Source organism: Buteo buteo, chromosome 1 (genome assembly GCF_964188355.1).
Source record: "Buteo buteo chromosome 1, bButBut1.hap1.1, whole genome shotgun sequence".
In the NCBI taxonomy this organism is placed as follows: Eukaryota; Metazoa; Chordata; class Aves; order Accipitriformes; family Accipitridae; genus Buteo; species Buteo buteo.
Window position 1 is genome coordinate 79543807 of NC_134171.1, and position 26183 is coordinate 79569989.

At 47.5% G+C, this 26183-nt stretch overlaps 1 protein-coding gene across 5 annotated transcripts in view; it reads left to right on the plus strand.

The window, feature by feature from the left end:
• Positions 1–2089: 2089 nt before the first annotated feature.
• NDNF (neuron derived neurotrophic factor) overlaps positions 2090–26183 on the plus strand; it is a 29800-nt gene continuing 5706 nt past the window's right edge. The window contains exons 1-2 of one of the 5 annotated variants that reach the window (XM_075037203.1): positions 2090–2187; positions 5918–5984. In XM_075037203.1, the coding sequence (XP_074893304.1) occupies positions 5965–5984 (20 nt within the window). In that variant the 5' untranslated portion in view covers positions 2090–2187; positions 5918–5964. Of the gene's footprint in view, positions 2188–5634; positions 5694–5917; positions 5985–7378; positions 7768–24425; positions 24575–24614; positions 24935–26183 lie in introns of those variants that run through there. The other 4 variants (XM_075037197.1, XM_075037211.1, XM_075037188.1 and 1 more) reach the window with 4 other exon arrangements.

Sequence of the window (26183 nt, forward strand, 5' to 3'; positions counted from 1 at the left end):
ATGGAGCTCTTGTTTGAGGGATAAAGCTCCAGCAGGCTGCTGCAGAAGCTGAGAAAATAGGACATAGACCTCGTTTTTATTGGATTGTTTCACGTAACGGGGTTGAATTGAGCAAGCCTGGCTTCCCAAGCACTTGCTTTTAACAGGAAACGTTTGATGCTAAAGATGTGGAAAAAGGAAATGTATTTTTGCAGCTAGAAGTGCTTGAAGCTTTCACTGATGTTTTTGTTTTCTTGTTGCTGGCTTGTTTTGCAGAACTGTTATAGCACTCATTCCCTCAAATCTTTCTGTCCCTTAGTATGCTTCCCGTATTTAATTATAATAATTACACCCCTTAGCTATTAAACCCATATAAAATCAAAGCACCGGAAAACTTGTTTAATGGTTCAGAGGAAAAAAAAAAGTACGATTGGGGTGTGAGAAGGAAAAGTATTCAACCTTAAACTTAGTTACCTAAAAGACAGCTAATAAAACTTTGGAATGTGGCAAAGAAAGCAGACTTAAGCGTGTCTTAGTCTGTGAAGTTTTCTGAAAGATGTAATCCATGAATTCAGAGGTCCAGCTACACGCCATTGCTACCAGGACCATGCTAGTTTGGTATGCACATCACCTCTCAGATTTGTGCCTCAAAAGCTTTTAAAAACACATTTTTAGAAGCACATTTGTTATTCACGTAATCAAACAACTACACTAATACATCAGAGAGCAATGTAAACACTCTGGCTATGAGGACATTATGCTTTTCTTCAACATGGGTGGTACGAGCACCAGTGCGATTTGGCCCCTGCTCCTTGCAGCGTGAGGTAGTAATAAGCCACATTCTTCATGGAAAGCAAAATGAAGGAATATTACTAATTTCACCTTCTAATGAGACGGGCAAGTCATTGCAGCCCACCTCTGTTCTCTGTAACACAACGTAGCCATCTTGATGGCACCGTGGATGTCCCGGGGGTAACGTAAAGCTGAACTTGACTCACTTGCTATCAGATTTATTTTAAGCTCCACCAACCAACCAAAAAATGTGTTCATACCAAACAGCCTCTAGTTTCAGATGACATGAAGCAGGCCTACTGCCTCGTACCATGGGATTTCTGGGTTTGTGAGACTAAAAACAGTCAGATGATCTTTTATTCTAAATCATGTAGGATGAGCTTCCCTTCAATAATGCCTTTAGAAGAACTGTTTTGTAGCTTGCCATCCCACTCTGTTGTAGCCTGGAGCTCTCCTCCACTTTGTATAAGCGAATGCCAGCACACAAAACATCACTGCTAATTGCGGGGTGCTGTTGGATATGCTTGGATAAGAAAAAAGGAGCATACGTGAGTTAACGTAGCTGGATGTATACTTTAAGCATTGTGTGGCGGCTAGTTGTAGTTTTACAGTAGCCAGACATTGCACCATGCTTAATTTAACCTCTTTTTGTACTGTTACAGCCCGTAGTGCAGACCTTGAAAATGGATAAAGTTGGAACCTGGGGCTCCCCAGAGGATAAAGGTTAAGAGTGCGTTTCCTCATTGGTCCTTACCGGTAATTACAGAGAATCAAATCTTAGCTCTGAGATATTTCAGATTTCTCCCAGCAATGGTGTCATCTAGTCAATGACTGACAATTTCCCTTTTGCTCTTTCTTTCTCAGTGTTTTCTGTCTATTAAGTAAATTGCATATTCCGATTTCCTAGCAGTCGTGGGTGTCTGCTGATTAAATACACTTGGTGACATGGGTCAACGCTTATTCTATCAAGAGAGCGCCAGGCCTACTGCACACAGCAGCGTTATGTGCCGTAGTTATACAAAAATGCTAAGAATTCTGAGCATCTTCATGTTACACTCAGCTTGGGATCTTCTGGGAAAGTCCAAAGGGAAAAATGTTATCATGAGCGTGTTTTGGGTGTTTCCGCTGAGTGGAGTTTGTAATTTTTTTATTTCTTGTCATTGGTTAACCAGAAAGGAAGAAGTCTCAGTCTTGAAATGGGAGCTGAGGATATCGAAGGCTGGTCTTCACCTTGAGGGAGGAAGGAGAAGAGGAGGAGGAGGAGGTTGATGCTGTGGATTTTTCAGTAGCATGGAAGGAATTAGGATACTACAGACCCCCCCTTGTCTGTCCCGTGTGAAGGCAAATCCTTCTCAGTCAGCTGTCGTCAGATAAACCCGAAATCAGTTCTTCAAATCGGTTCTAGTTTTCTGCCACGTAAGTTGCAATCTTTTGTATTTCACAGGTAAATACTCATGGAGTCCTCAAATTGGCCCTAAAAATTGCAATTACTGCTTTTGCTCTGAGGTTTTATGAGGAGCAGAATGTCCTGTTTGTCCAGGTGTGTGCAGATGCTGTACGTATAGCTGAAGTTTAAGGCACGTGAAGCATTAAATGCAAAAAAAAAAATTAAGTTAGCGTTTAGTCTTAAGTACCAGTTTTGAACAGCTGATTCTTGTTGCCAAGGAAAGAATTTGTTGCTCCATTGTGTGAGTGTGTAATACTGTGGTCAAAAATAGTGACTTGAATAAGCACTTTGCGGTGACATGTCTAAAACAATTATTCTTTGAAGACAGGAATATAACAAGATCTTAGGTCTGGGCTGTGTCTGTGGGAACACGTAGTCGCATAAGAATTAAAGGGTGTGTGTTCTAGATCAAAGTGGCCTATACTTCATAATGCGTCTAATTATCATACCATTCTCCTTTATTAAATTCATTTGTTTTAATTAGAGGAATAGATATTTTGTATCAGAGTTTAAGGGGTCTAGCGGGCATGTGAGATTAAATCAATGGTTTGTTAACAATTTTATCTGGAAAGTAGATTAGATTATTTAAATTCTGCGAAATAGCATCATTTTCCTTTTCTCAGTAGAATAAAGTTATGATTAAGAAATAATGCTTGGAGCATGAGAGCTCTGCTTGTCATTATTTTTCACGTGCAGATTTGGGATTTTACAGTGAAATCGTTCATCTTTAATCTGCTTTTATAATATTACATCAAATTTGGCAAAATAAAACAAGTGCTACAGTTGTGTCTAACAGCAGGTGCTTTCTAGTGACGATATGGGAAATGCCAATGCTGGCTACTCGATTCAATAGGACCATATTTTAGATTTGTGTTTTATTTTTGTGCTGTTGGAGCAAAAAGTCTTGTTAATCAGTTCATAAAACAGTAGGATTAAAAAGAATGCACTGGAGGTGTAAAACAGTCAACACCAAGAGATTTTAAAGATTAGCTTAATAAATAAAACATAATTGGATAAAATAGGCAAGTAATGAGTTAAGGGCAGCCCAAACGTGTCATTTCTTGGGGTCAGCGGCAATGCGTCAGTTTACACCGCAGCTGGGTAAAGCCTAGAGGGCACGTAACAGGCTGTCGTGAAATTGTATTAACCACGCTCTGCTGTTGAGGTGTCTTGTTTTAGCATTCTCCCACCAGCACTTTTAAGTGATGCAGGAGAAATATCGAGTTAAATTGCAAGCTGCACGCCAACTGCTGCACGTGCTTTTGATTTTTCTCAAGACAGGGTAAAGAAAATGTCTCGTATTAAAACAAGAAACGGTAATCGAGGTGAGAAGGGAGCCAGCAGAGCACTTCCAGGATGCTCACACCGCCCTGCCACTGGTCGCACTAGCTCTGGGTTTTTGGTGGAAGTGTGCTGGGCGCGCTGCTCCTTGCCTGCCTGCCAGCCCGGGAAGGTGTTCTCAGAGGTTCGTGCCTTGCCCAGCCCTGAAAGGCCGTCACCTCTCATGCAGGTCACTCTGCTTCAAGCAGCACCCGCTTGCTGCCTAACGGTCAGGAGAAAAACTTGACCTCTTACTCGGATGAAACCTGTGGCTCAGCCTCAGGCGAGCAAAACGCAGTGAGCAACATCAGCGTTTCTACTGAAAGCAGGAGCATCATCTGTATGCTTACAGCAAATTATTTCATTTTTATCGCTTACCTGCACGCTGCTGCTGCTGCTGCTCGGACTCCACCTGGGCATTCATGTGTTGCTCCGCTGGGGAAGGCAGCAGCAGCTACCGAGCCAGATGCTTCCTAGATGCCTCTTGAGGCCCCTGCTGCCCAGCCCATTCCTCTTCTGAGAGACTGAGCGCTGTGTGATGCTGCATAACTAAAACCCATCACGGCCCATGAGGCATAATTGATTGATAAGTCCAGTTTAGCATCTCGGTTTCTGAGGTTAATAAATAATGATACCCTTTCCCTAGCAACAAATGTTAATCAATGGATTACTGATAACAGATCTTCAGATCTGCATCACAATGAGAACCACATAATTGGGCGAAAAAGAATTATATACACACGCAATTAAACACACACATGCAAGCACACACAGTGTCATCTGTCCTCCATACCAAATGCACAGCAGCACTGGGTGCTAAAATTTGTAATGAATTATTTATACGATGAATTATCCTTCTTTCTCTTCTTCTAGAATATCCAATTGCCCATTTCCATTTTTGTTTCAGAAAGATTTATTATTCAGATTTATTCACTGGATAGCTTATTAAACATTTCCTCCTCTTTTTCTCCGTAATACATAACATGCATCTTGCTTTCTGGTAGCACCTATCCATCCGCTCTAACAGGGTCTCCCAGCATGGTGAAACCGTGAAGAGCGCAGTTGTTACCCAGACAGTTTACAGTCGCCTTTGTGAACCAATTACAGATGTTCCAAATTTTGGATATTTATTTGCTCACTTAAGTCAAAACAGTTTCAGCCCCTGAGTAAATGATCCACAGCTACAGACGAAGATTGCGACTGCATGCGAATGAATGATTTGGTTCTCATCAGTATTTAGCGTGCAGCTCTTGAAATTCATTCTTGAGCCCATTTTGGCTGGTAAAACTCAGTTCCCCAGAAGCCTTTGAGAGGGTGGAAGGAGAAGGTGAGTGCCCAGAGCCAAGTCATTTAGAGGTTTCCTCATCTTCTCCCCCTTTAGTTTCTCAGTTTTGCCGTATCAGCATAAGGAACAGCATTTTATAGTCAAAGACTTCTCGCCCTGGGTGTTGTATGCTGCCGTGCCTGGGACTTGGTCCTGTAAAGATAGTACAAACGTGAACCATCTCTGGATTCAGGCACTAGCATTTCAATACAATTTCCTGGGTGCTGGGATAGTACCTGGGACAGTTAAATGCATTTAAAAGGAATCACCTACCCATTAGAATTTTCCCTATTTTGGGCTTTCATTGTTTGGTTTCCATTTAAGTGGCTCCCAGGCGTTCACATAATTTTCAGCATTTAAATCCCAAACCCGCCTTCCGTATCTGTGTTTAATATTTTTGTACCTTGTAAATTTTGAGAACAGCAAATCTTTATTCCGAAAGTGTTTTAACTATTCCTCTGGCTGGGAGTCGCTCTGTGCTACGCTTTAAATCACGACAGAGATTTACAGTTGCGATAGAGGTGGAACTGCAAGCATCCAAAAAAAGAGTTATCTACACGCAGAGGAGTCGGTATTCACATACCTCAGTAAATAATATCCCAGGGATGTCATCTTGCTTCGCCTGAAATCACAAACAGTAATACCCTCTAAGAACAATAGCACTAAAACTGTCCTCGGGTTAAAAATAATCGGTTTGCCTCTGTGTGAAGCGCACAGTCTCAAGAGCTCTTTGGCTGGGTAGCAATATTTTACCTCTAATGACCTCAAACCGGAGCCAGCCATTTTTGCAGGCTCTTCAGAACACTGTTGTGCCACAAATCGTACCCAAAGGTAGCTGCCTGCTTTCACCTGAACACATCCCTCTCTGCTGGCTCCTGCACACTCCAAAGGCTTGGGGAAAAACTAGTCAGAATGCACTGGGTTTTCTTTACTAATTTTGGCTTTCTTATTTAGTCAGATTCTCCCATTTTTGGATGATTGAATCTCTGCGTCTTCTGCAGCAGAAGAGGAGCACGTGTAGTTTGCTGAGATTTTTTTTCTTTTTTTTTATTGAGGTGTTGCGTTTGGAGGCAAACGATCCTCTAGGAAGGAAGAAGTCGGGATGCTGTGTGCGAATACCAGGTATTTTTAGGTTTTCCTTAAACCTGCATAAATTAATTCTAAACTTCTGTGTCTTTCCTCCCTTCCCCAAACTCTTACCCTTGAATCTCTCTGAAAGCGATAAATATAGTTGTGAAATATGTAAAAATAGGGAAGTGACAACAGAAGGATAACTGGATGGGGGGTCCCATGGGGCTCTTTTTCTTAATCCTGGGTTTCTTTCGGTGAACTTCTATTTTTGAGCAGACCCTTGGGCAGAGTGCTGGCTGGCTTGCGGTGAGCGACCCGGCTACTCTGAGAGCTGACAGTGGGAGGTAAGTGGCGGTAACTAACGGCAATTAGCAGAGGTCTGGACAGCTACGTGTCCCTGAAGACATGAGCTCTTCTGGGGGTTGTGTCTTCACGGAGTGAAGCTGATTGTCGCCCTACAGAGTATGACAGTTTGCATCCCTCCGCTGAGGCTTCGCTGTCAGTTTTGCTCAGTGGTCTTGCAAAAAAGGAAGTTATTTTATTTTTGCTCCCCAAATCTGCTGAAGTAGTAGGGAAGGAATGATTACCTTCAGGGAAATTCCCCATCAGCTGCTATTGGTAATAACTTGTTTAATGCTTATGTAGCACTTGACTTTTTATGACTGATGTGCCCAAAAAAGAAACAGAAAGAGGGGTTTGTTTTTAAAAGGCAAAGGAGACTTTCTGCCTTTTCGTTGCAGCTCAGAGGTAATAGTAAGAAAAAATCTCCCTGGCTCCCCGAACCCGAAAGCTGCCCCCGATCAAAACCTAACGAGGGGGCAGGCGAGAGGTGGCACGCGCAGCTTCGTGACCCATTTGCTAAATTGCGGGAGGGTTTAATAAATCCCGTTTCTCCCGCATCCTTGCCCATTTCTCCAGCCCTCTCTCCCGCGTCCATCGCCGTTGGGATGTTCCGCAGCCTTCCCGCAACCCCAACCCCTTCGAGCGGCGGCTGCGTGAAAAAGAGAAGGGGGGAGCCCTGCCCACCCCCCCCCCCACTCTTTCTCCCACCGCCTACCCTACCCCGCCCCCCACCCCGAGTCCCGACTTCCAAGCAGGATAACACTTCCAAGATGGATGTTGAGTAGCTTCTCGCAGCCCACCACCGCAGCGCAGGCGAGGGCGGCACAAAGCCGGGCGGCGCTGCCCCCCGCGGCTCTGCCTGGGGGGGAGCGGGGTGGGGGGGTCAGTCCGTGTGTGTGTGTGTCCCCTCCTCCGGGGGCCGCGGGTTCAGGGCTCCCCCGGCGGGGCCCGCCCCGCCGTGGCGGGGCGGGGCGGGGGCGGCCGCGCCCGCGGGGCACCCCCTGCCCGCCCCGGCGGCGGCGGCAGCAGCAGCGAGACGCGCCGGGCGCCGCCGCTCCGCGCCGCTCCGCGCCCCTCCGCACCGCCACCCCCCCCAACCCACCCACACACCTCCTGCAAACTTTTGCCGGGGTTCAGCCGCCCCGCCGTACCTCCCGGTAGGCGAAGTCGGGGCCGTGCCCTCGCCCCGGTGGGTGTCCCTGGCGGCGGCGGGGAGGGGGGGGGGGGTCGGGGTCTCCCGGTTCCTTTTCTTTGGGTTTTATTGGGTTTTTTTCCTCTCTTTTTTTTTTTTTTGTCCGCGGGGAGGAGTGGGGAAGGGAAGGGGCTATAAAGCGCGAAGGGACGTGCGTGACACAGTCCCCGTTGCAGCCCGTCCCCGCCGGAGCCGGGGGAGTTAGGTAAACACCCACCCCCCTTAAAAAAAACCAACAAACCTCCCCCCCCCTCCGCCCCCGCGGGCGGGACACGACGGGACGGGACCGGACGCCGCAAGGTAAGCCACCGGCACCGGGGCGGGGGAGCGGGGCCGCCCGCGTAAGCTTCGCCCCCCCTCGCCCCCGTCCGATTGCCGTCGGGGCGGGCGAGGGACGCGGTGCCCCCCTCCCAGGCGGTTGCGGGACCCCTGGGGTAAAGCGGAGCGGGGGGGACGCGCCGCACCGAGCGGCCACCCCGGCGCCGTCCCTCCGCTGGCGGCTGCAGCGCCGAGCCCCTCGTCCCGGCACCGCTCCGCCGCGGCTTTTGCGGGATGCTGCCGGTAGGCAGCCCTCTCGGATCCTCCCCTCCCCTCCTTCCCCTTCCTCGTCTTTCCCCTTCCCCTTCGAGGTTTGGGGTTTTTTTCTTTTTTTTCCTCCCCGTTTTTCTTCTCTTTCAGCCCGCGGCCGCCGGGAACCCCGGCTCGTCCTCCGGCGGCCGGGCGCTGCCGCTGAGCTTGGGGGGGGTGTGTGTGTGTGTGTATGTGCCAGGCAGGCAACGGCTCCGTCTTCGCTAGCATCATACTTTGTTTTCAAGGGGGAAAAAAAAGAAAAAAAAACCGGCTACTAAAAAAAGTAGCTGGAAAACTCAACAGTGGGATGGAAGGGCTGAGATTTGCTACGTGCAGCTTGGGTCGTGTTTTTATTTCGACAGCGCGGAGACAATGGCTACAAAGTGTTGTTTAATCACTTGCAGATATAACTTTTATGTATTTAAATCTTCACAGTTGAAGGCTAGTGCAGATTTTTTGAAAAGCAGCAATTCTCTGAGCAGTTTTGTTCTGCGTGTATTTAACACTTGAGCAGTAACGTGCCCTGCTTTCCTCAGACCGGTTAGCTTGGTGCCAGGGATGAGCGTGATCTTGTCCGTGCCGTGCAGCCCAGGGCAGCTCTGGAAATCATCCCGGTGGACACCTACGTGGGCGAGGCAGCCTCTGTAAGGCCAGTTTCAGAGAGCGGGTTGCGAAGCTTGTAGCGTCCCTTGGACTTTCCCTTCCCGCCAAAGGATCTGGTTAGCATCTAGTTACGATCTTTAATTAAAACGCTTAAACAGTATTGCCGTTCTTGTGGCTTGACTGAGCCGCAGGAGGCGAGCTCAGGGGGGAGGCAAGGTCCTCAGCGTAAATACACGGATCGCCCTGGCCCGGCTGGCTCTTTGCGAGCAGATACCAGGCAACGTTCGGTGACACAAGCGTGGCACCGTGTCTCCATCGGAGCATCCTACAGTCAGGCTGCATTGGCAGCCCCATCCAGCGCCGTCTTAGGATGGGCTTCCAGCCTAGGTGCGCCGATTTCATGCTAGGTCGAGCCGATGGAGTCGTATCTGCGTGAAACTGGAAGAGACGAGAGCGATTTGAGGCTGAATTCCTCCCTGGGCGGTTGGTGGCGAGTGATTTATACACTAGTGACCCTGGCAATGCACCACTGGCTTGGCCATAACCTGGTTTCCGTAAAAATAGCGCTCGGGCGTTAGACATCGTCAGCACCCTTGGCCATGCTGTAAGGGAGCAGGGAGAAAAACTTTGTGATTCTGTTCAGCCTACTTTGAAAATAGCTGATTCTTAGCTATTTTAGGAATGGCATTTTGGATTGCTTCTTGTCAGGAATGCCTCATCCTCCCGGCCTCGCTCTCCTACCTCGTAGCAAAACGCATACCTGCAAGAGGAGAGCTGCCGAGGTCAGCTTTCTAGTACCACCAAAAGTCTCTGTGAGTACTTACAGTAATGTCTAGAATTTAAAACTTGATAATGTTTGAAGGAGGAGAGGACTTTTTTAAATGCTGAGAGATTTTACGTTCTGTTTCAAGCATTTAAAATGAGATGAAGCAGAAATGTGCAGCAGTGCCACGTGTGGGTACTGTATGGATATATTTGGGGTCCCGTGGCTGTGTTTCATCCTGTTGCGAGCAGAACGATACCTGTTCCTTGTGGACTTTCGGCAGGTAACGAGCCCCTCTTAATCTGAAAGAGCTTTAGAATATGTCTGAAAAATCCCTTCAGCCTTGTCACGTTTCCGTGATGAGGACCGCGGGTGCATCACGCTGTCCTTGTTTCCACATGGCCCCGGACAGAAAACCCATTGATTTTGCTGCTGTGGAGGGTGGGTACCGCAGGGCGTCATTGCAGCCCTGCCGGCGAGGCAACATGACGTGCGTGTCCTGCGCCCACCCGGGAACACCTGGCAGGCAGTGGCACACGCGTGACGTGCTGCTGGCGTCATCGGCCGGCGGGTTACCTCACACCCCAGCCCCCCTGGGGGAGTTCAGGGTTTGGATCAGATGCACAGTCTGAGAGGGAATTTGAATGCCGCGTAGGACGCTGATCCCACAGAGATTAATATGGCCCCCCCCCTTTTTTTTTAATTTTAAGAAGGTTGTCACGGAGGTCAGGCAGAGCTGTGTAGGATCGCCCCGCGCGCCTGTTTTGTTGCAGATGACTACTTCGGAAACACCAAGGAAAAGCATTTAGGTTTTCCCAATGTTTATAAATACAATATGGTGCAAACTGTCAAGCAAGCTGTTCAAAATCACGTAACGCCTGTGCTGCCTTCCCTGTTCGGCTCGAATGCCTTCACCGCATACTCGTCGTTCATCCGACGTTTAAAGCTCCCGGCACGCAGCTCCGGCCCATCTGCCGCAGTTTTTTCCAGCGCGCCTCTCCTCCTCCTGCGAGCTGGGCTGGGGACGCAGCGGCGCGGGCAGTGCGGGTGCTGCGGCTCCGCTTGTGCCACAACCCGCTCGTTGGAGCCCAGGGCCTCCTTCGGCACCCCGAGAGCCCAGGCTGCCCCGAACCGCCCTGGCTCATATGCCAAATCCGTGTGTTAGGGGCAGAAACAGTGTCTTGAAGTCCACTTTGTCCTCTTTAGAAGGTCTGTCCACCTAAGGTTTGTCCACCTTAGAAGTCCCTTAAAAATGAAGGGATGAACCCTTTCTGGGGAGGTGCCCCGAGAGCGGAAGCTTGCCGTGGGTGGGTTAATGGTGCCAGGGGAGCAGGGGCTCACCTTGGCTGCGCAATGGGGTTTCCAGCCTCCAGCCGCGCGGTGGGCCTTCCGCTCTCCGTCCCGTGGCGTCGGTAGGGCTGGATGGAGCCTGTTCGCTGGACGTTTCGCTCTGAAGCGTGCCAGGGTCTTCTGCCTTAATATATATAAAAAGATGAGATGTTTATTAAACTCAGACCCTGCTTTTTCTTCTACAATTTATGTTCCGAAAGGCTGGTAGTAAACAGTTTATTAAAAAGAAATCCTGATTTATTTCTGCAAATGGTTACGTTTCAAGCTGGTACCAAACAGTTTTGTAAGAGACCACCTTTTATGCTTCCCATGGCAGTTTAAAAGATTGCTAGAAAAATAACCCAGAATCTAAGTAGGTTTGGATAAAGGCAAGCCAGGACTGTACGTCAGGGTATGTGGTGCTTTTATGCAGCGAAGCGGCAGATTTTACCACAGAACATCTGGGTACTGGCTTCAGTTACAGCTCAGATTTTAGTGGGATAACAAGTCTTGTTTGGCTTCGCGTTCATTTTGAAGTCACTAAACTTTATACGAATAATAAAACTGTAAGGCCGTTACTTCACTATTTTCAAGGGGCTATTTCAGTCCTCCTTCAGGGTCTTGCATCTTTCTAGAGCTGGTTTTATTTTGTTTTACTAAGTGGGTATTTATCTTTTCAGTCCCCAGCTTGCTCTCACAGGAGGCAGATTTACTAATCTGTACCGATGGACACACCAGAGATGGCGGGTTTCCATTCGACCTTGCTGAACGTGCACGTTTTCTGCGTTAAGGGCAGTCTAATGAAAACTGCACGTTTCTCGTTCGGTGCATTCAAAGGGGCTGATGTTATTAACGTGGAGGACTATATAGCTGCTCTGGGCTACCAGTTCGGCCACTTGTGAGAGTTAAAATAATGGTGGAGGTTTTGCTTTCTTTTTCTGTTTGATTATAAAATGCAGAGGAGAAGGGTAGATGGGACTGAAAGAGGGAAGGGCCTCCTCCTTCATGTAAGTGAACAAGTTTGCAAGCCCTTACAAAAGGGTGCACATACTGGTAGGAATGCCCAGCATCGAGGACAACAACCTCGACTAATTAGATATTAAGAAATACACATTTGGAGTATGAGGCTTGTGTGAGAGCGTACAGATAGCCCAAAAGATTAATGTTTACCTTGCTGCCGGAGAACCTGCTGTGATACTGAATGCTGTTGAGCTCTGTATTTTGGTGTCACTGACTGTACGGGCAGGAGCGAAAGGAGAATAAGTCAGAATAATAACATAATAAGAATTATGTTAAAGGAAAGAGAATATTTTAGGAAAGACCAGTGAGAAGGGACTCGAGTACTGCTCGAGCTCTGCTAAATAACGAGCGGTGCAGCGAGTGAGCATTGCCTTGGAGCAAAGGCAGAGTGCAGAAGCTGTGTTCCCCACTCCTTGTTTTACATCGTGACTGAGAATACGCTACTTTGGCGACAAAAATCTTTGTTAGATCAAACAGGGATAGTTTCTGCCTGAGAAAACGACTCAGATAAGCTAATGCTTATGGATGGATGGAGGGAGCTTTGAAGGGTGAGGAGATGGTATGTTTGAAAACTTTAACAAGATGTCATTAGGAGAGGAAGTATTTGCCCTTAGATCGGGAAATAGGTCAGGGTGATAAATCATAACTCCAGGAGAATGTGCTTAAAGCTGGAAATAAATTAAGAGGGGGGAGAGAGAGAGTAAATATTAAAAAGAAGTTTGCTCTTTTAGAATTGATTTTCTAATTTGTAGTATGCAAGGACACCCACTCAATGGGAGAAAGATAAATGTTAACACAAAGCTGTAACAGGAAGCAGCCAAAAATCTTGTGGCTGCGTAGATGGCTTTGATTGCACCCCAGGGAGCATGGTGGTCGCACGGGACACGTCAGAAGCAGGCAAAGCATTGTCATTTTCAGTTCATGTGCAAGATAGCTGATACTGTAACTTCACCAAAAATGCGATGATCTTCTGGGGGATGTTTTACAGGGTGGGTTTTAAATGCCATTCGAGTAATCAGCAGCACGAGCGGTCTGAGAACCCAGCCCCCAGTCCACGGCTGCTTCGATGATAAACAAAAATATACCCAAGTTACCAGAGGGATGCAGGCGAATCCTGTGCCCAGCATCTTTCAGTGGGCTGTGTCCTTCCACCCAGGCAGGGGCGAGCGTTCAGGTAACAGCAGCATTTCCAGCATTTCTCACAGACGGCTCAAGAGCACGCAGGTTTGTTCAGGTTTTGGCCCGAATTGGGACCGCTCTGGGTTTACGGTAATTAAATTCAGTAGTTGGAGAGATGTTTGTTGCTTGCGTGACAGCTGAGATAAGAAGCAGTGGGTACTTACTGCGAGCACCTGGAAATCTGAAAAACAAAAGGCAATAATTTATCTTTCCTACTTCATTCCCCCCTCCGCGGGTCCGGATATGAGTGCCCCTTCAGTGTGACCCTCGCACGCTCACAAGGTGACACACCACCGAGGCCGACACTTCCCCTGTGATTTACAGGGGAAAAGCATTGTTCGCCTAATTGAGCGTATTTCTTTTTTTATTTATTTTTTTTATTTACGGAAAAGTAACTTTAAAGGGGTTGAAACTTTATTAGGGTGTGAGAAAAATGATGCTTTTCATCTTTCTCACTTTTAACTTGCTCAGTACCAAAATAGAGCAGCGCCAGACCAGCTGCCGCTCCTGCTGCAAAGGCTGGTGGGGAGGCAGGCGGGAGGCGCGACGGGATCGCAGGTTCTTCACACATGTCTGCAGGGATTATTAAGCAGGGTAGATGGTTTTTACAAAGCAAGCAGGATATCGCGAAGACGTGAGTGCGCGCTCTCTCTCTCTCTCCTATGTTTAGGTGCAGCAGATTTACCGCTAATTTGTTTATAGTCAAACAGTCTAAACGTGCCTCAGCATTTTGAAATCCAGAAACCTGATGCAAATTAAGCAGTTTGCAGATCGGGATGATGATGGTGCAGGAAAGCCAAGTGTCTCGGAGCTGCCAGCTGGTCTCTGGATGCGAAGAAAAACATCAGTGAGCAGCGTTAACGGTTTCTAGTCTCCGTTCTTTCTCTTCCTTTGGCTACTGAATCTGCATTTAATTCCCTGGGGGCTTTTTCTCCTGGGTAAGAATTACTTACTTGAGTATGATTTGTAGGACTAATAGGATCTTACTCTTGTTTGGGGAAGACCCTAGGGGCTCTCTCAAACTGATTTTTCAGTAATGAGAAATAATGAATAAAAATCTAATAGTCCTAGGGGGTATTAAAGTTACAATTTTGCAGGGAAGATTTAATGTCAGTCGATTAAAACTTTTTTAATCCTGTTACAGTACAATAGTCGAAAAAAATTCATACTAGGAAAAATAAGTAGGTTTTAAGACCCTTCCACATCATGCGAACAAGTCTAACTTGATTTAACATTTGAATTAGGCAGGTATTTTAAAGGAAGACTATAAGACATCTCTTGCAAGTGTGTGATAGCATTGCAGCAGGCCCAGGGAAAGAAATGTGCTATGTTAATTTACGGAGCCCATTCTAATTCCCACTCATTTAAGAAAAAGCAGTTGTAAAGCGTTTATGAGAAAATCCAGGCAATTAGGGCTTTAACTCGAAAATGCCAAATTTCATATGCGTCAGCGAGATGTACTTCTGGTAGGCCAAAACATGCTTCTGGCTCAACCTTTTGCTCACTGGGTTCATGGCTGTCCCCACTCGGCACTATGGGCTTGGCGCGGTTTTGTTCAGCCGGGGACTGTGCAGACCCCGACTTGTGGCCCTCGGCGAACTGGGCACGTGGGGATCGAAACGGGACTTGGGGGCATCATCCCCGTGGGCAGAGTTCCCCGCTCGGCTCCAGCCCAAACCTCTTGGGCTTGCTGAAATGCCTTGAGGGGACAAAGCACCAAAGAGCAGGTACTTCCTTGAATTTGCGGCTTTTTGGTTTTTACAAGGTGATATTAACGGTGATGTTGAAATGACACTTTGTCCTTTAGCAGTAACTTTTGTCCAAGGGTCTCGCAGCCATTTCCAGTTGCTAGTGGAGGTATACCCCCAGAAGGCAGCGCTGGGTCCCACGCACAGCTCTCACCACGTCTTCCCACTTTGGGAAAGGAAAAATGCCCTTGGCACGCGTTTCAGCCATCTCTGAATGTAGAAATTCCTTTCTTTTCCTTTCTTTTCCTTTCTTTTCCTTTCTTTTCCTTTCTTTTCCTTTCTTTTCCTTTCTTTTCCTTTCTTTTCCTTTCTTTTCCTTTCTTTTCCTTTCTTTTCCCTGCTGTCAACTAAGGACGTATGGTTACTGTAAGAAGACCTGAAGGTTTTGGGGTTGTTTGGATGTTCGCTCACCCATGACAGTCTGACCTATCCGCCTGTATGTGTTCCCTCCGCTTTTGTTCACAGTAACTAGATAAAGAACTAACCTTTCACCTGCCAGCCTGGACAAATAAACACTGGCCCAGCAGTAGAGTGGAGCTGAAACCGACCCTTTCGATAGTCTGATTTTTGAGATCCCTTATCACAACTCTGCAGTTGACCCTGGCAGGTTTGAAACTCTTGTGGCACGTCCCTTTAGAGCACCCATCTTTTTCCACTTGGGAAAGACAGAAGTCCACCGCTTAGAAAACCCAAAACGTGTTAGAAGGCCACCCTGAAGACTGGCAGCTCCCAAACATGCTCCTACCCTGCTTTGGTGTGATGGGCCGGTGGCTCGTGAGCTGTGGTTGGACTCACGGTGTCTTGTAACCTCTTCAGACAGATGCGTGTGTCAGCTCTGACCGTAGGCCCACCTGTGGCAGCAATCTCCGTGGCCGTGCTTCACCATTTCTCTGAGCATGTACCATTTTGCCCTTTGGAGGCGAATCCTTTCTCCATCGCATGGCTCCTTAGCCCTAGAGATGTTCAGTGATGCTCCACTAGCAGTGCCCCGCAGTGCCCGCTGAGCGGCTCAGGGCAGCCATGCGGGCTGCATGGGTCCGTAGCTCCTCCGGCGCCTGGCCACACTTGTCCCAAGTCTTTCATGTGCTTCTGCAACACCCTTGAGTAACGTTAGGAACCACCCCACACCACACGGGCGCTCTCCTCCTGCGAGGGTCCCCGCTACCTCACGAACGTCAGGCGCGCTTGCTGCCGTCGTTTGTCCCAGTGACTAGTGGCAGGATCAGGAAATGGGGGCCGGAGCCTTCGCGCATGGGTCTGGGTAGGATGAATCTCTCCCACCTCGCCATGCAAAGGTCAGGCTGTTGGGGGAAGCAGAAGTTTGGATTTTCTCTGGAGGTGGTGGGAAGTGTCAGGCACCGCAGGAGGCGACTGCAGGTAGCTGCATCAAGAAATTTGGTGCCGCTAACGTTCTTCACTAACAATTTTCACTAATTTACTGAGTTGCCCTCTATAGGAATCTGTGTCTTTTTTAAAGAAGGATGCTAAGGAAATAAATGCTGGTAGGCAAAATTTAGCCAGCGTGAGCATTCCTGCTTTTTCTCAGACCTACCCCCATAGCGTATAGAAGTGAGCGTGCAAAAGAGGTAATTTTCTGAATGACACGCAGGAGAAGTGGTGAGGCTGACCATCCTCCCTGTGATGTGGTTCTCTTGCGATGGGCCATCCTGTGCTCTCAGCCACCGCAGCCTCTGAGGAAGTCACCGGAGCTAATGGCGTGACTAAGAAATTGCGTGTGCTGCTTTCTAGGGATGGACGATGGGGATCGGTGTGAGGGACGATATCCATGCTGGCTCTTGGGAAGTCTTTGCTGCTGTAACTGTGGCTGAGGTCTGCCAGCTCTAACACTGAGCATGTGGGTAGAAATATGTAAATATCAATATCTTTAGCACTACATTTGATACTTTCCATTTTCAAACACTTGAGAAATGTTTACATATTTTCAGCAACCCTTTTCCAACTAGGGAAAATGAGACACAGTGTCTGAATTACTCTGATACGTAACAAATCATTATGAGAGAGCACCTTAAGGGTTCATTAAGGACTTGTAGGGCCTAAGATTTCCTTTGCATACCTTTAAAGCTGAGAGCAGATAATATTAAAACTGAATCAGTTTTTGGACAGTAAGTTCAATCAGAAAAATTTGGTTTCTGATGATAATTAAGGAATTGGAAGTTTGGGGGGATCACCTTTCAGCATAACGTGTATTAATGTGGTCAAAAGTAATAAGGGCTAGACTCTCAATTTGGTAGAAGAAGTCATGGTTTCTTTGAAGACAGCTGAGGACCTTGATTACATGATTCAGGTGTAAATAAAAGCAGCACAGGTATAAGATTGAAAAAATATAGGAAAGAACAGAATAAAATCAAAATAACTTTTTTCCCCTGTTCATATAAATTGTATTTTCTCCTTGTCTCGTACCTAGTTAACTACGAGCATTCCTGGATTGAAAAAACCTCAAATTCAACCTTACAATTGCACTTGGTGCCAGATGCCCGCTACAGTTTCTATCTGAGTTCCCGTTGCTGTGTCTTTGCTCCGAGACGTCCACCTCCTCTGCAAACCACTGTGGGACGCGGTCCTGGCGGCAGCGCAGGGATGCAGTCGCTTCCCTGAGGGTCGGAGAATCGGCTCTTGGGCACGGGCACCGTAATAGGGGTTGTCACTCATGCTGCTGTCTTGCTTCGCTCTTCCAGCTGCCAGAGGGCTTTCTGGAGAGCTGCTGCTCTTACTTTCCGTGCTATCGCAGGCATTACTGGTCGTTACTGGTTAGGCTGGAAGCACTGAGAAACCCTAGGCAGTAAAAAGGAAGATAGGGTAAAATTGCAAATGAGAATTTCTCAGTAGCTGTTGCAGGAAAACTGTGTGTGCGGAGGTAGGGAAGTGGGCATGAATACTAATGTACTTGGGCTGGCTGTGGTTTGTAATCCTACGTACATGTGTGGTGGTGTTCCTGACGCTGAAGAAAACTGCATGTCTGATGGAAGCTGAGGGAATCGGCCTTTGTGCACTTAAAAGGGTTTCGAAGTAGTCAGCAATTTTCCTTTTTTCAATCGTCTACCGAAAAGCAGAAGGGAAGAAGCGCGTAAGCAATTCCAGCATGCTCACGGCACAGCTCTCCACAAAACATGAGCGCTCTGGTTGTTGCTGGAGCCACCGGAGGCTCGGCTTCCCCCTGCTCCTGCCCTGCAAGTTGCGCTGGTGACCCGCAGCCCCTCGCCTGTCACTGCCTCTCCCGCAGCCCCCTGCCCTGCGTGAGCCCCTGATTTTCTCCCCTTTAACAAACACCTTGTTGGCCACGGGCAGCTGCCGGGTGAGGGGTATTCCCCAGGCCCGAGGAATGGCTCAAGCAGCTTTAACTCCTTCAGTAGTTAATGCAGTTCATGACTTTGTCTTTATGTTTTAGCACTTTCTGAAGGTCTTTCTGACCTCCAGCCGTAAACCCTGGCAGTTTGAGGATGCGACGGCAGGATGCACGGACCCTGGTTCTGCTCCTGCTCTTTATCATACTCTGACACTTCAGTCATCCCTGTCCCTCGTGGGTTTTGGCAAGGGCGCTTGCTCATAATGTCATTCAGAAGTATTCCAGAGAAACAGTGGGAAACTCCGTACCAAATACCAACATGCTTGTGTTGGTTGTAATTTGTAATTGTTCATATGTGTTCCTCCCCGCTAATCCTCTTGCTGAAATTCATTATGGAGACAGTAACATACACTCAGAGAGCTCTGCTGAAGGCAGAATGACTTGGCCAAGGAAAGTAGCTATTGTTTTATGATTAAAGGAAGGGATTATATTGGGATTTCCTTGAACAAGGAATGTCGCTGCCCCACTTTTATTGCTTGTAACAAGGGGATAATAATTACTCTCTGTTATAAAACACCTCCAGATCTTGCGATGAAAGATTTGTGGTAGAGCTGTGTGGCATTCAGGGTTGGTTATCTTAAATGGCCTGGAGTTGTGCAAACTAAGATTTCTCTGCCTTATCTTATTTCTCCTATGGGGCTCAAACCCTGCTGGAGACTCTGGAAGAAATTCTCCTGCTCTGAGTTGGGTGTCTGACATGAGATTTTCCTCTGGAAGAGCTGGGACCAGTTACCCATCCCGTGACGCTTGCTCTCTCCGTGAGCGACATCCAGCCAACTGGGGATTTTGTACGGGCTTGGGAGGATGAGCAGGTACGATGGTAAGGACACAGGGCGGCCCGTGCCGGAGCGGCCAGGCGAAGTGGAGCTCGGCATGGGGGGTGAGCTGCCAGCTGGCTGCCATCCAGCGCTCGGCACGTCACTTCTTCCCATGCCGCTGCCATCCCCTCGCCAGGAGAGAGGTATGAGAGAACAACTGAGCATTGTAACAGAGGTCGCTGGGGACTCGCTGTTTGTTTGGTTTTGACACTCACGGCTGAGTCGCATGGGTCGAGATGGCTGTGAAGGAGAGAAGCGCTGGTATGTGGTCTCTGATTAAAAAAAGAAAAACTACGAGGCATTTCCTCAAGTGTCCCAAATGGCATCTCCTGGCTCAGCTGTTTTTTGAAGCATCCAGCTACCACCAGCTCCAGAATGGTGATTTTGATGTAATCAGAGTTGAATCTGTTTCCACTAAAAGTGGAAAAATAAATAAGGCTCAGTTTAGAAACAAAATAGTCCATGTAAAATTTGATTTTTGATACCATATCTCCCTGACTATGTTTGCTTTTCAACATGTCTAATTTGAGACAGCTCTGCATTTTACAGCGTTACCCCTTCGGAGTTAACCTCTCCCCTAAGTCGTAGTTCGTTGCCACTGTTGTTCATTAAGATTTGGTGGAAACATACCCTTATTTCTTCATACTTTCTTATTTTTACATAGTTGATTTTTTTCTCCATGCTACTGTGATTTACTTTGCTAAAACAATACTCCCAGCAAAGGAAAATCGCAGGTTGAATTGGAATTGCAAGAGGCGGTCAGTTAATCCACAGATTATTGACACGGTGGACCCTAAATGCTTCAAAGGCACCATTATAGTCCATCATGTCTGTACGTACTTAGGGAGCTTTAATCCATGGATTACAGGTCCGTAAATGCTCCTGCCCTCCCAGTTACAGCTGGTCTTGCCAACAGGAGCTGCCACGTCAAGCCGGCCGCGGTGCTACACAAAAATATTCCTCTCTAAAATCCACGGAGACAGCCGTACACCCCCGTGTCCCTGTCGGGGCTGCGTTCCTCACCCCCCCCGCCCCGTTCCGTAGGGAAAGGCTTTGGGCTGGTGCACATCTCCGGCGGAGGGGCTGGCTGGGGCTGAGCTGGCCGAGCTCCCGGCAAGGCTCCCGCGGCCCTGCGTGGCCCGTGCTTTTCCCCAGGCACGAGGCAGGACCAGACAACAAGTTTTCAAGAGCTCTGCTTATTTAAAAAAAAAAAACAACAAAAACCCCCAAACCCAAATGAAAAGCATACCAAACTAATCCTTTAGGGAATAGTACGTATTAAATGGCAGGCCTTCACTTTTCCCCTCTGGTCTCCCCCTAAACAAACAAACCGAGCAGCTCCCAGTAAATACTTAAAATTTCAAAGGCATTATTTTTCCTTGTTTGCACATTAAAAATGACTAATTGTATTACAATTGAAATTGGTAGGTGCTTTTAAACTCCTCTGTTGCTGAGGTGATAACTCTGTATGCTGAGGTGCATATATTTGTGTTATATATCTGTGGAAATGAAGTGTATAATGGAAAAGCTCACGGCCTCTTTACTTGCAGCGTTCCTATAATAAGTCAAAGAAGTCACACAGTGCCCTTTTCTTTCCGAAGCTGGACTTAAATCACGTCAATAAATCTACAGACTTATTATGAGATGCAGCGTGGGTAATGTAAACAACCAACACCCCCCTGCCCCAACACACCAGAGTTTAAAAATAGGACGTAAGGAGGAAGAAAAGTTAACCATCCATACAATAAAAAGAGAAGAAATGTGACACAAAAGCACGGTGGCAGGCAGTGCCTTGAAATTATCCTCACTAAATTACAGTCATGCACTTTCCACTCTCTGTAATTAAACATTAGGGTTTATTTATTCCAGATGCATTTGCTTCAAGTAAACCCAGATTATTATTATTATTTTTTTGTTATTGTAAATCCTTTACAGGTCTCTGTGACCTGCAGACAGTTGAGAAGTAAATCAAATGATTTCCATAGATCAAGGCACTTGAAGATGACTTGTGAATAGTACTGGCATTGCACGTGGTGAATCTAATACTCTTGCTCCGTTTTTACGGAGCGTAGGTATATTCAGTGACATCAAGCCTTCCTGTGAGTGCGCGTGTCTGTGCATGAAATAAATGCACAATGACACTCGAACAGGAGCACACAACTGCTTTGCTCCCAAACAGCCAGACAAAATGGATTCTCAGCTTGCTGAGTGGGATTTCTGTGTCGGGATGTAAGTGGGGAACCTCTGGTACCTTGTGGGGTACACCCTGCGCAACTGCTGTATTTTGCTGGAAAAAAAAAAGGCTTGCTTAGGGCAAACAGAAAATAGTGTAGGCTGGATCGGCAAAATAAAAAATGGGGTGATTTTATCTGCCCCCGAGGCTGCCTGTTTCTGGCTTTGGTTGAGGATGCGCCCACCCCACTGATCCCCCAGCCTGTGGGAAGAGCCTGCGAGGTGCTGCCGCAGCTCCAGCTAATTTGTCCCCCGACTCAGAACCTAAGCCAGTTGCAAATCCCGTTATCCTCACCGTTTCTGCTTATAATTGCAGTTTACCTAGATATTTGCAGGCCTTTCGTATAGATGAAGTTCATTACACAAAGGTCTTAAAGGCTGGACAGAGGGCTTGTGTACGTGGGATTTTTGGAAAGGTTGGGTAAGGCTCACTGCCCGAGTGGAAATCGTTAAAAAGATAAGAATGAACTGTAATCGTAAAATCTATGATCCGATTTAGTGATAATTTTCATGTATGTGCTTATAGTTCAGACTTAGAAAATGGCCAGACTGCTGCTTTTGTTTATTTATACTTTCTGAAGGAAAAAACCCCGAAACCTCTGGCAAGGTGGCAAATTTTGAGCTGTTAAAAATAATTTTTATCCCACTCCAAATGTACAGCACACATTTTGCATCTCTTGATCTATTTAGATAAGTACATATAGGTTCATTAAGTAAACCTTTTCCAAGGTGTTGCTGTTGCTACCAGAGTGTTTGTGCAGCCCAGGAGCTGCTCACCTGGTGACAGGACGGCCGCCTTCCAGGTTGAAATAAAAGGGAATCCCGGCCACCTGCCATGACCACCGCTGCCCCGGCATCGCTCACCCTGCCCAGGCTCGGCGGATGGCGAGCAAAACCAGGTAGCCCCATCCAGCTGGAAGGTGGGCTGGGAGCAGCCCTACCTGGGAGGAGATGGGGACCCCCTGGATGCTCCCCGCTCACAGCGTGGTTCCCCGAAGTGGGTCAGTCTGCAGTGGGGAAGAGAGAAGGGGGGGGGAAATGAGAAAAGAAAACTTCTTTTTTTTCCCCTTTCTTTGGAAATGAAGGAATATACAAGCAAGTTCTATTTTCTCAAGGACGTTTTTCAGTGTTGCTCTTGGTGGTGGTCCAGAGCCGCTGGCATCTGCGTGCGCCATCCTGGTCCCTGCAAGCTGCAGCGGGTTTTTACCTCTCATTTCATGCCGTGCTCGCGGTTGCTTCATGGGATCCCCCTCCCCTCTAGCAATGCCGGGAAGGTCAGCATCCTGGCACAGCCGGGCTGGCGAGCGATCCCTTTCCCCTGTGCCAGGGAGTGACCTCCTGGGGACCAGGGATGCCAGTTTTGTCCCTGCTTCTTACGCCACAGCCGGCATCGGCATCACCCAAGGGGGGACAGGGCAGCAGGTTCACCTTTGCGCTCGGATTGAAGGCTCCGTTTAGAGTTTGGGGAAAAAGCGAGAGGTAAAGATGGGCCATTAGAGGGCACTTTTGCAATCCTGGAGAAGGAGAACGGTGCTTATTATTTCACTTAGGACTGTTTATTTTGGCGCTCTCTTAAATTCAGTGATAAACAGCAGGCAAATCCCTCCAGTCAGCAGGAATATATCAATAAAATATTGACTCAGAGTTTAAAAGAAAAGAAAACAAGATGAACTTGTAGAAAAGGGAATAAAAGGCATTTAGGAGGTGGCATAGTCTGGAGAATAAAAATTCACACAACATATTTCACGTATGGCTTTACAGTGCAAGTGCTTAGGCCTCAGCTTGTACCTGGCTTCTAAATATGAAACCGGCTTGGAGCACAGCACGCAGAGACAAGAAAATCGTTTGTTGGAAATTTCCGAGGGCTGTGTGGGAGAGCACGAATTCACGTGCTCGCATCTAGCAAGTGCATTTTCTGAGGGACTCTGTCAGAGTCCTTGCCCAGCAGTAAACTTGCTCACAAAGGAACGTGGGATGAATAAATGATTTTTTTTCTTTCCTCTTGATGTTTTGCATGAGCAAACTATAAAGGATTTAGCTTAAAACTCAGCCAAATGATAATGAGTGCACTGTGAAAAATAAAATCTGTTTATTAACTGGTGTGAAAGGGTGGTCTAACACTGACAGCACAGTTTGCAAAAACTGTGAGTGAGTTTTGGATGCCTCTTTGCTGTTGAGGTGTCCTGCTCTTGGAAGTGTCGTGCATGAAAATTGGGCCCATTTTAAGCCCCTGACGTTGCATATGTGAAAATGAAAGCACTCAAAAGCCTATTTGCTTGTAAAGGAACAAAGATTCGAAAACTTTTCTTTTTCAGTAGCAGTTGACAACTTTGCAAGCTATTTCATGTATGGGATGGGCCAGTGCTGCCTGCCCAGGCTGGGCAGGGATCACAGAACTAACCTTAGTCTGTCTTTTGTAGTTATTTTTAGAGCCAAAATGCTTTTACAATTAGATAAAGAAATTGGAGACAAATCTGTGCCTTGTCACTACACTGTGGTTCTTAATGGGGACAGAAACGCTGTCTACAGGAGTTTTTTAAGTGAATTAGCTTGTGAAATTATTTAAGAAGTGAAGCTTAGCCTGGGTAGTCCTATAATCAAAAATCGTTTATTTTAATAGAGGTTACATTGCACTGGAACTGACTATGGGAATATACAAGATTGCAATTTCAAGGGGTTCATGTGGAGGACGCTGTCTGCAGAAAGCGTCAGAATTTCTTACCTAACCAAATAATCTGCTGTAACTGTTGTGATTAAGTTGGAAAGAATGTCTTCCCTGTTGGCCAATGATAATACTTGAAAAATCAATAAACAGTGTGTTAGAGCGCACAAAACTCATCCTACTTGGTGTGAGAGGAGGTTTCTGCTGACTTTGGTGACTCAAGTCAGCAAGTATTTTGATTTACGATCTTTGCTCCAAAAGGTCAAATGTCATTAACTTTGCTGATAAGTATCAACACTTCAGTCTGAATTTGAGGAAATATGTCTGTTGTCATCAAAAGCTAAGACAGGACCCGGTTGGGATACATTTTGACAAACCCCGTGAAAGCTAAATCAGGGTTTAACTATAAGTAGCAATTGCATGTCTTAGGTAAAGCCCTTTACTCCTTTCCCTTCCATAGGGCAGAGCACTGCAGTAATCTCTTATTAAAACATCCGAAACAATAACGAAGCGCGTAATTTGAGACCCATGAGTGCCGGAGATGAAGCGTTAACAAGCCCTGCAAACAGGGAACCGTGGCCGTGTGTTGCTGTTGCTGGGTTATTGCCGAACAAATAAGGGCGCAGCCTTCTCCAACTGCAAAATAACTTTCGGTAGCCTCGGCACAGGCAGGGCTTCCCTGCGAGATAGTGGGGCCGTCGACTGACAAGCTCGCCTCAGGGCTCTCCGGCACACTTGCCGCTCGCTTGCAGGGAGCATGGGATTTCTCCAGGGTCTCCATGCCCACCTGGGACACAACCACAGGCTAAACTCTGCCAGGTGAACCTCAAGCATTTGCTTTCATCTTTCCTGCGGTTTTTCACTCAGGAAGGGGAGGATCTGGCTGCAAATATGGGAATATGTGGCGGGCCAGGGAGGGAGAAAGCTGAGGAAGGCGTAGTGGCCCTTGGTGTGAGGGAAGGCACGAGCGGAAGGAGGCGAAGATAAAATTGCATCCTGGCGAGGGAGTTTTCAGTATGCGTCACTTGTGGCTTATGGTTACTTGGGGGTTTGCTACTATTATCTCTTCCCTCTTGCATCACCAGTTTCAGTGGGAAAATAGAGAGATGAAGGACGGGAACCAAGCTGGACAGCACGAGTTGGAGAAAACAGCAGAAAGCGGGGCGGGCATGAGCTGAGGTAATGGGGCCAGGGGCAGCGGAAAGGAGGGGAGGGGTTGAGCAGGTGCAACCTGCGCCATTGGTGGAAGGAGCAATTAAATAACAACGATGTTAGAGGCAGAGGAAGCAATATGAGGGCAAAAATAGCCCTCCGTGGGCCTTGCAAATGTCAGGAGACCTGTTGTCTTATATGTGGATGGCTGTGTGTAGCCGTACTGGGAGCAGGGCGGACTGCAGGACAGGCAGATGCTGCAGCCTCCTCTCTGTGCACAGCAGAAGGGGAGCTGGAGGCAGCAGGGAGGGGGAATTTGGGAAGATTTTATCGGGAGCTTGGGGGTGAAAAAGAGGACGAGACCCTATGCCGTCTGTGGCGAATTCCCATGTTTGGGATGCTGGCACCCACAGTGAGCTTTGGCAGGGACGTGATGATGAGAAGAGGGGTAGAGGCTGGCAGGCTGCTGTGCTCCTGCCTCTGTGAAGAGGAGAGTGGGAAGGGGCACGCGGGGATTTTGGGGCTTCCGGGGAGTGGGTCTTGCTGAAAGCTCTCAAAGGGCCAGAGGGGGTGGGCTGGGGTGAGGAGAAGGGTCCCATGCCTTGACCACGCCAGCCTCCAGTGGCTCCTTTGGGGGTTTTGGAAGGTAAAGGCATGGGAGGGGGAAGGAGGAGGCTGCTGGGGCTTCCCTCAGGGACGCCTGTTGATATTTTCATGAAGTGCTTGAAGGGGAAGAGCAATTTTATTATGGCTTAGACTACATCATGCCACTTCGCAAGGAGCTTTATGATTGCTATCTTTATGTAAAATATTAGGGAAAGGTCAAGTGGAGAGGAAAGAAACCCCCAATCTCAACAGCATATTTGATCTTAAAGGTAAAAAGAAATAGTTTGTTATAAAGCCATGGTTAACTTACAGTACAAGGAGCAGTGCATGACCGCACATTCAGCCAAGTAACAAGAAGATAAAACTGTTCCTGCCAGCTCAGCTTTTTATCATGCTTCTCCCTAAAGCCAGTGGCTAACACAGTTTAGGTAATGGCCTAAACCTCTTTTTTCTAATTTTAAAAAATGTTATCATTTAACAATTTAAACTCACTGTACTCATACCAGAAATGGGCTTTGTTTCCCCTCCACGCCCCCCCCCCCCCCCATACCAGAGCCATTAAATATGAGATCATCTACTGTACTGAAAGGAGATTTCCAGCCGGTCCCACTGTATATGTTAGGGTAGTCATTACTGACCTAGTTGTAGACATAATAATGAAAGGCTGAGA